This window comes from Panthera tigris, chromosome B4 (genome assembly GCF_018350195.1).
Source record: "Panthera tigris isolate Pti1 chromosome B4, P.tigris_Pti1_mat1.1, whole genome shotgun sequence".
Taxonomy (NCBI): Eukaryota; Metazoa; Chordata; class Mammalia; order Carnivora; family Felidae; genus Panthera; species Panthera tigris.
The window spans coordinates 80,650,428-80,663,567 of NC_056666.1; the positions used below are offsets into that span (position 1 = coordinate 80,650,428).

At 35.8% G+C, this 13,140-nt stretch overlaps 2 protein-coding genes across 2 annotated transcripts; one reads left to right on the forward strand and one right to left on the reverse strand.

Moving 5' to 3' along the window:
* Nucleotides 1-303: 303 nt before the first annotated feature.
* On the reverse strand, nucleotides 304-1,245 carry LOC102963369 (olfactory receptor 10C1-like). Its single transcript, XM_015537225.2, has one exon. It carries the CDS (start codon nucleotides 1,243-1,245, stop codon nucleotides 304-306), a length of 942 nt encoding a protein of 313 aa, XP_015392711.2.
* Nucleotides 1,246-12,124: 10,879 nt separating this feature from the next.
* Nucleotides 12,125-13,075, forward strand: LOC102949200 (olfactory receptor 10A7). The gene has a single exon (XM_007081442.1). It carries the CDS (start codon nucleotides 12,125-12,127, stop codon nucleotides 13,073-13,075), a length of 951 nt encoding a protein of 316 aa, XP_007081504.1.
* The last annotated feature ends 65 nt before the right edge of the window (nucleotides 13,076-13,140 follow it).

Genomic DNA, 13,140 nt, shown 5'->3' on the forward strand with positions numbered 1-13,140 from the left:
CAGTTCCTCAGTAAAGTGGTGTAAAGGATACCAAGCTTAATCCTAGTACTTATGGAGAAGGAAAAAATGAATAGTGTCCAGGACACAGGAAATGCTTGTGAACGAAAGATAAATAATTTGCAGACCCTACTACATAGTTCCCTTTTGCTTAAACACATTGAAAAAACGTACAACATTCATAAGTGTTTCCTAGTTGGATGGTACAAATACTTTAAGGACAATGTATATTGGTAGATGCATCATAAAACCTTGGGTAACTAACTTATCTGTATATTAGTATATGTTTCATCCACTATGGCTGGGTTAGGCCATTTGTCTAAGAGGATTCCTCTGTGTTACCCTTTGAAAGGCTTCCTTTACTTCCTTATTCCTCAAGGTATAGATAACAGGATTCAGAGCAGGGGTGACCACTGTGTACATGAGTGCAGTTGCTTTGTCTGTTTCTGGAGTGTGTACAGTCTTTGGTTGGATATAAGTGAACAAGGCAGTGCCATAGAACAGAGAAACAACCAAGATATGAGATGAACAAGTGGAGAAAGCTCTGTGTCTGCCAGCTGCTGAAGGGATTCTCAAGATGGTTACAAGAATTCGCAGGTAGGAGCACAAGATGAGCAAACAGGGAGTCATGATGAAGATCATGGAGAGAACAAACATCACAATCTTATTGTGGGAGGTATCAACACAAGCCAGTTTCATTACAGGCATGATGTCACAGAAAAAGTGCTGAATCTTTCCTGTTCCGCAGAAGGGAAGACTGAAGATCCAGGTGATCTGGGCTGACTCCACCACCACCCCAGTGGTCCAAGACGCTGTAGCCAATATCAAACACATGCGAGGGCTCATCAAGAGTGTATAATGCAGCGGGTAACAAATAGCTACAAAGCGATCATAAGCCATGGCTGCTAGCAGGGAGCATTCTGTCAGTCCCAAGATGGCAAATGTGTACATCTGAGCTGCACAACCACCCACACTTATAGTCTTGGTCTCCATCAGCAGATGCACCAGCATCTGAGGCACCACACTGGTGATGTAGCACATCTCCAGGAAGGAGAGGTTAACCAGGAAGAAATACATGGGAGTGTGTAGGGAAGTGGAGACCCAGATCAGGGAGATGATGATGAGGTTTCCTCCCACAGTAAACAAGTAAATGAGTAAGAACACAACGAAGAGCACAGGCTGTAACTCTGCTAGAGAGGAAAAAGCCACAAATGTGAATTTGGTGCAGAGGGACTGATTTCCACTCATTGTAGGCTCAGAGCCAGACATCTGTGGAGACAACAGAGAGGACAGGTAATCCTGAAGGGAATCCAGACCACCATGGTTGCCTATCAAACCCCAGCAAAGGAGCTCTCGTAGGATCAACGGTCCTACGTGAGAACCTAAACATTTGGATTTATTTTGATAAATATTTCTAAATAAATGCCCAATTAAAATAGATGCAGTTTTCTTCCTGATTTTGTTTTCTAGATCTTGTGGTGTTTTCACAAAAATTAAAAGAAAACAATGGCTTTAAATTATATAATCTAATTTTTGTTTTTATCTTATTGATATTCTAATCCTATACACAGGGTATATGTAAGCAATATGGGAAGATATTCTATTGAAAAAGTTACACAAAACTTAAGCGTAAAGAGTAAAATACAAAAGTGCTATATTTAGGTTCTGAATTCCACACTTTTCTTCAAGCCACAATTAAGGGTTCAGAAGGGAGTATATTTCCAGCCATGTATCTATTTATTTGCATACATGAAGTTACTCATTTAGATTTGAAAAAAATAATCAAATGATTAGGCAGGTAAAATCCATGGAAACCAAAACTAACAGAATCTTCTTTCCACAACCTCAGTGTAATTTTACAGGAAATTATGAATAGGGGAACATACCTAGAACCATAAGGTGAATTTTCTTTTCCCTGTTGGTCTTCCAGACTTTCTACAATTCCAAACTGGTGGTGGAATAGGCAGTATTTTTATTCTGACTAAAGACCGAAGGGATTGTATTCACTGCACAGTTTAATTAGATTTCTCTCAAGAGGGATTTCTTCAGAAACAACAATGAACATTCGATGTAAATTTCGTTTTCATTTTTTGAACACATTTTCCAGAGAGAATCTATTACTGTTAGTTACATCAGTTAAGTTTCAATGTGTAAAATGAAAATTTTCTAATGGATTTCCATTATGCAATTGAACTAATTATTGGATTTATGAATGTTTGCCATGGTAATCTTCTTTAAGCTCCTCAAATGGACAGTGACTGTTCAGGTCTTTGTGATATTGTAGGCACAGTGCAGGGACAAGGAAGCTCCATTAACACCACAGATGGCTTTCACTTAATTATCTATGTGGAAATTAACAACATAAATAAATAGACCTTAACAGGGCAATTCCTAATTTTGAATGCTTCTAATTAAAATAATTTGTCAGAAACGTGAACAATGTGTTTTCTGCACTTCCTCAAGAAGTGGAAAAACTCATTCATTCTGAGAATTTTTATTTTCAAACATAACACATTTTTAAATTTTGTTTCTAGTTTTATGGAGATATAATTGGAAAATAAAATTTTACATATTTAAAGTTTACACATGACAATTACATATAATATACATATAATTGTGAAATAATTTTCACAATTAGGATAATGAACACCTAAATCACCATGCATTGTTATCATTTTGAGTGTGATGACAAAGCTTAGGATATGTTGTCTTAGCAAAGTTCAAGTATACAATGCAGTATTATTAACTAATACCATCATGCTATATACATTATATCCCAAAACTTATTCATCTTATAACTGAAAGCTTTTACCCTTTGATCAACATCTATCCATTTCTCCCACTCCCCAACTCATTCTACTCTCTGTTTCGAGTTCAATTTTTTTTAGACTCCACATAACTGAGATCATATGGTGTATGTCCTTCTGTTTCTGACTTATTTGACTTAGCCTAATGCCCTCCGAGTCCGTCCATGTTGTCACAATTGGCAATATTTCTTTATTTTTTTATGGCTAAATAATATCCCTCTTTGAAATTGGTCTTAATGATTTTTGAAGCACAGGCAAGAAAGGCAAAAATAAACAAGTGGGACTACATCAAATAAAAACCTTTCTGCGCAGCAAGGGAAAGACAGTTAAGAGCATGAAACAGACTGAAGTTATTTATGGGTAAATAGAAATAAAAAAGTGAAAGAAACCAGTGGCTGCATTCTGGAAAACAGAATTAAACTAGACCAAAAAATTAAAAATAGACCTACCCTATGACTCAGCAATAGCACTGCTAGGAATTTACCCAAGGGATACAGGAGTACTGATGCATAGGGGCACTTGTACCCCAATGTTTATAGCAGCACTCTCAACAATAGCCAAATTATGGGAAGAGCCTAAATGTCCATCAACTGATGAATGGATAAAAAAAATTGTGGTTTATATACACAATGGAGTACTACGTGGCAATGAGAAAGAATGAAATATGGCCCTTTGTAGCAACGTGGATGGAACTGGAGAGTGTTATGCTAAGTGAAATGAGCCATACAGAAAAAGACAGATACCATATGGTTTCACTCTTATGTGGATCCTGAGAAACTTAACAGAAACCCATGGGGGAGGGGAAGAAAAAAAAAAAGAGGTTAGAGTGGAAGAGAACCAAAGCATAAAAGACTCTAAAAAACTGAGAACAAACTGAGGGTTGATGGGGGGTGGGAGGGAGGGGAGGGTGGGTGATGGGTATTGAAAAGGGCACCTTTTGGGATGAGCACTGGGTGTTGTATGGAAACCAATTTGACAATAAACTTCAAATATTGAAAAGAAAAATAAAAAAAGAAACCAGTGGCAGCAACATGTGGGAGAAGTTTGCTCATGAAGGGGAAGAGATAGACAGGGTGATACCTAGAGAAAAACAAAAGACAGGATAAGATTACTTATTATTGTTATTCATTATGTTTTTAAGATGGAGAACCATATGCCATATCTGGTGTGAAGGAACCATCTGAAAAAAAGCTCTCTAGTGCTTATTTTGGAAATAAAATGATATAACATATATTTTAATATTTGAATTAAAGTACTAACTTAGAAAACTATGAACATCTCAGGGTAGAAAATTACAAACAGCCATTTATCATAATAAGATCTGTGCTTCTAGGACTTACAATGTTTGATTTGAGATAAAGAGTAACTTAGCATTTGCAACAGTATTTAGATAGTCTTTTAATAAGATTAATTAATTAAGTTACAATACCGTGAATTTTATCAAAGCTTATCAGTTATTAGTAAAGTGATAGCAACTATTACTATATGGTTCCTCAGTGTCAGGACATGAGCTAGGTGATTTTTAATAATGTTTTACCCATTTAATCACCACAACCTATAAACATAATGAAAAATAAAATAATTTGTTTGTCTGTTATTACATTATGATAAACATATTAAAGATGAAGTGTATTTGAACAAAATTCCATGGACAAAATCTCAAAATCTCATTCATGTTTAGTATAAAGGGGATTCTCTCTCTTTCTCTCTGTGGGATTGTGGGTGATCATCTCCCATGCTCAGATTTTTGGTCTCAGGCTGCAGTGTTTGGCAGAAATCAGTGATTTTTCAGAACGTTGGAAGGTGCCCACAACGGGCACTCGTGTATTTTTTGTCATTTCAAAGGACCTATGGACAGTCCTTTGCTTTTCCATACAAGAGTAAGCTTAGCAATGCTTTGCTTCCCTCTAGGTCAGGCTGCAGGCAGATATAGACCCTTTCCTCTGCTGCCTTATTGCCAGTTACATTATATACAGTATATTAAAAGAGTTTATTAATACTGTACTGTAGTCAACATCCATGCGAACATATACAATGGCCCCCATGCAGAAAAAAGGTTGAAAAGAAAGATGGTAAGAAGAAGGAGGTTATTTTAGTGGAAATTAAGAAGGAAATCATCGAGAAATACAAACACGGTATGCGAGTGACCGAAATTGCAAGATTTTGTAAGAAGTTTACATTTGCATCTTGTCCGCAGAGAAGAAGGAGAAAAAGGCGGAGGAATCCTTCACTTCAAACGAGATTAGGGAGAAGGGTAAAATGTGAGAAACAGGGCAAAATTTTGTAGAAAGGAACCACATGAATAAGGCTGTAGTGCGAGCGATGAATCTGTTTAACAACAGTGCAATGTCACATTTCTGTGAAATCCTCAAAAGGAGGCAAAAACAAGTGTCATTGTCTGGGTTCCTTGTTAAAGTTGCACAAAAAGAAAAAGATTCCATTAGGTCAATAGAAAGCACTGATTCCACTAGTGATAGTGAAAGTTGTTCTACACAAACTCTCTTGTCTCCCTCACACCAGCCATAAAGCTTTTTTTCAGAGGTAAGCACAGATTAATTTTTCTTTACACTTTGTATTTTCTTTATTATTTTGCATTATATTGCAGTATTGCAATCATTTTTATATGAATATTTTTGGGTTGTGGAATGAATCATCTGAGTTTCCATTATTTCTTGGGGGGAAATTCATTTTGATATACAAGTGCTTTGGATTATAAGCACTTTTCCAGAAAAATTTATGCTCGCAAACCAAGGTTTTACTGTACTAACATCTCTTCTATTATTACACACAAAAACAGTTTGTGAAAGACTTGATTGTGTGTTTTTGTGTTTGTTTTGTTGTAAATTGTCTGGTAGAATTTTCTGGTGAAGTCATCTGGGTCTATTTTGGGGGGAAATTCTTTTGACTACTGATTCATCTTTTACAAAATTGTATGTCTAATCCAGTTATCCATTTTTTCTTGAGTCAGTTTTGGAAAACTATCTTTTTTTCCTCAGCGTTATCTTTATTTGACACTCATTCTTTTTTAATTTGGAATACCTGAATAGAGATAACTTTTATTTATTATTTATTACTTTTTTATTATTTGCTTTATTTTCTGAGTGTATCTTGCCAGAACATTGCCAAATTTTATCTTTTCAAAGATCAATACTGGGTCCACTAATATTCTCCTCTGTACATAACATTTTGTTTCACTAATCTCTGATGTTTTCTTTGTAATTTGTTTCCTTCCATTTTCTTTTTTTTTATTTATTTCATTTTTTATTAAAAACATTTTTTTTAATGTTTATTTTTACTTTTAGGGAGAGAAAGAGAGACAGAGCATGAGAGAAGGAGGAGCACAGAGAGAGGGAGACACAGAATCCAAAGCAGGCTCCAGGGTCTGAGCTGTCAGCACAGAGCCTGACACGGGACTCAAACTCATGAACCAGGAGATCATGACCTGAGCCGAAGTCAGATGCTTAATTGACTGATCCACTGATATGCCCCAAATTTATTTCATTTTTTAAAATGTTTTATTTATTTTGAGAAAGAGACAGAGAAAGGGAGCAAGCAAGCACTAGCAGGGGAGGGGTAGGGAGAAAGGGAGAAAGAGAATCCCAAGAAGGCTCCATGTTCAGTGTGGAGTCTGATGCAGGGTTTGATCTCACGACCATGAGATCACGACCTGAGCCAAAAACAAGAATCGGAGGCTTAACAGACACTTTATGAGTCACCCAGGCACGCTTTCCTTCCATTTTCATTGGGTTTAACTTACTATTGTTTTGAAAATTCTAGGGATGAATTGTCATTATTTCTTGTTGTAATTAAAAGCAAACATATGAATTGCACTTTAATTAGGAATTTTATGAATTCCAGATAATGTTTTTGGCAAGTCAACATGGCAGGAAGATCAATGGCTCCTCAAAGATGTCCATGCCCTAAGCCCCCAAAGCTGTGAATATGTTAACTTGTATGGAAAAAAGGCATTTTGTAGATGTAAAAATACTAGAGACTTTAATATGGGGAGATTATTCTGAGAAATCTGAGTTGGCTCAATCTAATCACGTGAATTCTTAGAAATTACTCTTAGAATGCAACTCTTGATCTTGGGGTCCTGAGTTCAAAGCCCACGTTGGGAGGATTTTATTTAAGTTAAAAAAAATGAAACGTGTAAACTATATTCATTACATTTTTTTAAAAGATACATCTCTCAGTTTAAAGCACACAAATAGATTTTACACATTTTAAGTGTTTACACACTTTTCACATTTACACACCACATTTGGTGTGAGTTTAATTTGTGTTCATCACCTTCTAAGAACTTGGATTCCTCAGGATTAATTCACATATTGAAATTCCAAAACTGAAATCTATGGACCAAATCCTAGACGAATGTAAGGACATACTTTATCTTTATTCAAGAGCCACTAGATAGCCTATCCTGCTGACATATCTTCATTCTTTACTCTTTCAAAATGAATTTCATGGTTATAAATGATACAGATTCACAAGAAGTTGCAAAGATAGTACAGGGTGGTCACGTGCACATTTTAGTTAAACATAAAGCGGGATATCAAACACACTAAGTTGACATTTTACAAAATGTGAATACACGTGAATGGCTCTATACCATTTTATTGCATGTGTAGATTCATGTAACCACTATTAGCGATTATGGTTGAGTTTTGTAAAAAGTTTTTGAAGGGGTGTGAAATATCTATGGAAGAAAAAAACAATAAACGTGAAGATAAAAAGTGAATTTTGTTGAATTAGAATTATAATGCAATCTTTTTGAGATGGGCATCCGTGTCTAGTGTACCTTTCAAACCTGCTGTTTAGCACAGTGCCTGTCACTTTGTAGGTGAAGATAAAAATCTATGGAAAAGAATCACTGATGTTTTTTCAGGCAAATGCAAATGTGTAACAACTGGAAAATTATCAGCTAAAATAGTTATGATGAATGACTCACAAGGTGGCAGTAATATATGCTCAGGGGATGTGTTGTACAAGCTGACTTTAGGAACTGGCCAGGAGCTAGACTACTGTAAAGTGGCAATTGGACACTTACACACTGAGCTTACACAGTGTATTTAGTGGGTAGTTGTCTCTATCTAGTAAATTGAAATAGCTTTAGAAATTCCAAAAATAAAATATTCCAAGTATTAAAAAAGAAAAAAAATTACTTACTTTTTTATGGCATTAACTTAGACATTATAAGATACTACTTCCATGGAATGTTATATGAAATTTGGTACTGTCTACAGTGTTCTCCTATTAAAACAAACCAATAGCCAAACTATTTAGGGTATAAGACTGCAATAAAATACATGCCAATTATCAGCTTAACTTGAGGTGTTTAATCATCTGAAATGATTATTACTAGAAAAATATATATGTTTAAGATCACATTTACAAATGAATTAAAATTTGAAATTTAAAAATCATGTAAGTTTCAAGGACGTAGTACAAATCTCTTTTGTCAGTATTGGACCAAAATCTATTCCATAAAAAGTACAAAAATCTTACAGGGAAAATGAAAATCTCTGTTCCTTATACAGTCTTGGCATATTAATAGTTGTAATCCTGAGGGATTTGACCAGTGTGCCCAATAGACCCACCACAAAGTATCTATTATTGAAAAATACATATTGAATTGCAGTCATTATACCTTAAAAAATATAGACAGTTTCATGAAAATTCTACATTCTCCACTATGAGATTTAAACAGGTGTGTAATTAATAGTAGTTCCTTCTAATATCCCTTGGGTCATTTCCCCAAAGCCAGTCACACTTTTAAATATTACTACTAAAATATATCCACCACTTAGTGCCATCGCAAAGCAGGTTAGTGTGTCCAAGGTATTTGCTTAGTTCTGAAAATTTGAAGCAATAAGCAAAATTATGTATCTTTAAAATTGTCATTAAACTTCTAATTAAAGAAGAAATATAAGGTTTTATTTGGTAAGATATATCCAGATATTCTTTATGGCTTATTTCTTCCCTCAATTAAAAAAAAAAAACTCATGTTATCTGCATATCTGTGTATAATAAAAACATTTTAAGACAAGTAAATATAGGACTTTATGGAAAAAGGAATAAGCTTATAATTTATTAAAATAAAACAAAAAATAATGGGGTCCTTGTTCTGTCTAGAAAGCTATAGAATGGTAAAGAAATGAGTATGAAGAAAAAAATGAGAGTTGTGTACTCAAGGAATGCTGTGGATTACAACCATGCAAAGTCTTTTCAATTCAGAGACTGGGTTCATTCATTTTCCAATTAACTAACTACACTTTGTGTTGTACTGTTCCGGTAAGAGACATGTAATGATTATTTCAGTTTTGTCTGGTGTTCCAAATACTGATGATGTAATTGCAAAGATACATAATCATTTTTTTTAATGGGAAAATATATATTTGGGAGAAACCTGGCTAGAATGAAAGGTAAAGTCTGTTTCTTCAGAAATGTTGGAAGCTGACCAGCTTAGTAAGAAGTGAAAGAGCTCTTTGGACTCCTGAGATATAGCCAGCTAAATTAGTGGACTTAAGTAAATGTCATTAAGTTATCAAAATGCTATGCAGCAAGTAAAATTTTATATTCTCTAGAGCATGTAGTAATCATGGCAATTCGGTCACAGTTTGCGAATTTTAAAAAAGATAATATAAATCTGTGGTATTGCTTGTAATCACTGCTGACAAATCTTTCCCAAAGAGGATATATGCAATGTAGTCAGTAGAGTTTTTAGGATTATAGCAGGAATGAGAGGAACACTTGGAGACACATTCTATGATATTATCAACCCCTAATTTTCCAAAATTTTGAATTTAAATGTGCCCAGGCATGGTGAAAAATTTACAACACTAATTTTCAAGCAATCAAGAAAATGGTGATTTTCTTGGATAGCCTTATTCTTATTTTACATTAGAGACCATGGATGGTACATTGTAGAGCTTGATCACTCAAAGTTCAGCCATTCAACCTAGCATTGCTTTCTGTGGCATCAATATCAGAGTTCTGAGGGGCGGTAGTGGCTCAGGCATTTTAGGCATACACTAAAAATCATAATATAATAAATATAAATGAATAAATTTCAATAAAATATGGATACTTTCATCAACTCTCATATTTTTATTTTTCTCCAAATAATGGAGTAATTTTAGTGCCATGACAAGTATAGAATTGTTGGAAAATGCTGGTGAGCATGAAAATACATGTGAAGCTTTTTATCAGTTTTGCTAAATGTACCAACAACAATGTTGTTGTTCTTTCACTGATGATGAGAATGGTATTGAAGTAGGTTTTGCAATAATGGTGAGAGGCTAATGGGCACAATTACCGTTACATCTGTCCCTGTGATTCTGGGACTTCTAGGGGAATGGAGAGTGTGGGAGCACCAACATTCCTTTCCTTATGCTACCGAGGAAGTTGGCTTCAGAACTTAGAGTAAGCAAAATAGACAAGTGAGTGAGTACCACAAGTACATATATTTGGGATGGAATTAAAGCAGAATTCTTCGAATGAGCCACTTATTTCAGAATGGATCCAGAAGCTGTGAGTTTTCAGCTCCTTTCTTTCAGAGGGGAAATCTGTTTTAAATATTTTTACTATAGAAGGAAGTAGTTAAGTATTTTTCTGAATTAAATTAGAAAGTGTACTGTAAAATAGTAGATCCAATATTCACCTAATCCCACTATTAAAAAAAAAAAACATTGTTCATCTCAGTCTCAACGTAGCATTATGAGTAATTATTTTTCCAATATGTTTCTGACATTACTAATGTCTGCTATGCTATTGCTGAGTAAAGCTTGTACAGAAAATATTTGTCTAATTCTACTTTTGGTCACAATACTTAATTCTAAATAAGATATAGCAATTGAGTTCATAATAAATGAGTGAATACTTTTATGGCTAGATTTTTAGTGGACGCACAATAGTGACTAACTCTCACTTCTGACCATGCAGTTTTGGAAATGATTGACAGTCTACTCAGAGTTTAGCTAAACTACCTCATAATGCTGCTGACTTGACATCTTTTTGGGGTAGCCAGATTGCCTGCAGGGCCCTTGAACTGGTATTAACCTCCCCACCCCCCCAACCTGCCGCTTGAATGCAAACCTTAGGTAACAGCCCAGAATCACAAGTAAATATAAGCTCCTGATATGATTCCCCAACCGCCTTTGTGATAAATCATAGATTCCCCTGTCTCCTGGGGCTTTCTCCTTAGCCCTTAGATAAAAACCCCAAGAAAGCATACCCAAGTCATGCTCTTTTTGGTCTAAATTGACCAAACTGGCCTTAGCCAGGGAACCCCAAAGTACCCCACTCTCATTCTAATACAAGTATGTGCACCAGCTCCTGCTTCACTCTCTCTGCCTGCACTGTGCCTTGACTTCCCCATGTGGCACCTTGAGTGAGCTGTGTGCCTCCTCCAGGACCAGTGAGTAATAAATTTCTCTATTTTGCTTTCCCTTGTGGTCTTTTGTTGAACCCTAGTTCAACATCCTACCCATCGCTACTTAATGATAACTGAATTTGGAAGGAGGACTTCTCTATTCAAAGTCATAATTGTTCAGAAGTATTTTTAAGCCCAACACAAATAATAGGACCACACATATGTCAGTAGTAGAAATAGGGGCCCAGGGAAGTCAAATTATGGTTCAAGAGACACTATTAAAAATCACATAAGTTAGTAGCCCCAGGAAGATTACAGAAAAACACCAAAATCAAACATGTAAGTTATGCTTATTTTTTTACTATGTTTATCAATTGTTTTTCATATATACACACATGTGTGTGCACATGTAAACGTATATGTAAATATATGTACATAGAAGATGATGGTGTGGAGTACACACTCCATTCTTATAAACATGCAATCTATATACTAAAAGATTCCAAAAGTCAAATCGCCCATAATTTCTCTTTTTGTTCCCTGGATTTATTTCATATTTTAAAAAATTAGTAGATGATTCTATTTTAAATATCATCTGCCTAAACTACTTCTACTTCATCCTGACAACAGCATGCCTCTGATGAAGAGCATGAGCTGCAGGCTGTGACTACTGACAAAAAAAACAACAACAAAAAAAAAACAAAAAAACTCCCAAAAAACTGCACCTACGTGATAAGCGATTAGTAGGAGTCATGCAAAATATTTCTTTGATCTTGCTTATATTTTATTGTAAACATTATTTCTGCATCAGAGGAATAGAACGATGAGATGCCTGAGCACAGTGATGCTTTTATGGATTTTATTGATATATTTGAGATTATACCTGTATTTAAACAATATCCTTTCATGCACATATTTGATTCTTACAGAGAAACTAGTCTGAGATATGATTTGTGAAAATCACACCAGAGTCACTGAATTTCTTCTTCTCGGTTTTACAAATAACCCTGAGATGCAAGTTTCCCTCTTTATTTTGTTCCTGGTCATCTATACAGTCACTTTGTTGGGCAACTTCCTTATCGTCACAGTTACCAGTGTGGATCCTGCTCTTCAAACACCCATGTATTTCTTTCTCCGAAACCTATCACTTCTCGAAGTCTGTTTTACCTTGGTCATGGTGCCGAAGATGCTGGTAGATCTAGTGTCTCCAAGGAAAATCATCTCTTTTGTAGGCTGTGGTGCCCAGATGTACTTTTTCTTCTTCTTTGGCAGCTCTGAATGTTTTCTTCTGTCTATGATGGCTTATGATCGCTTTGTAGCCATCTGTAACCCTCTCCGTTATTCAGTCATAATGAATAGGTCCCTGTGCTTGTGGATGGCTGTCGGCTCTTGGATGTCTGGTGTTCCTGTCTCTATGCTACAAACAGCTTGGTTGATGGCCCTTCCTTTCTGTGGACCAAATACCATAGACCACTTTTTTTGTGATGGTCCTCCGGTGTTGAAACTAGTCACTCAGGACACAAGCATGTATGAAATGCAAGCACTTGCCTCCACACTACTGTTTATTATGTTTCCTTTTTCCCTCATTTTGGTCTCCTACATCCGCATTATCACAACTGTCCTCAGGATGCCATCTGCTACTGGTCGCCAGAAGGCATTCTCCACCTGTTCATCACACCTCATTGTGGTATCCCTTTTCTATGGAACCGCCAGCTTGACCTACCTACGGCCCAAATCCAGCCAGTCCCCTGAAAGCAAGAAGCTAGTGTCATTGTCATACACTGTCATCACTCCTATGTTAAATCCGATCATCTACAGCCTAAGGAACAATGAAGTGAAGGGGGCTGTCAAGAGGACAGTCACTCAAAAAGTCTTGCAGAAGTTAGATGTGTTTTGAATTCTATTGTCTAGAGTGTTTCTAAGCAAAGCAGGGGCAGCAGGACCCACTGACAAAAGCTTAAA

Bases quoted from the DNA above. Each gene is read 5' to 3' on its own strand.
- LOC102963369 (XM_015537225.2), bottom strand. From the start codon at position 1,245: ATGAGTGGAAATCAGTCCCTCTGCACCAAATTCACATTTGTGGCTTTT.
- LOC102949200 (XM_007081442.1), top strand. From the start codon at position 12,125: ATGATTTGTGAAAATCACACCAGAGTCACTGAATTTCTTCTTCTCGGT.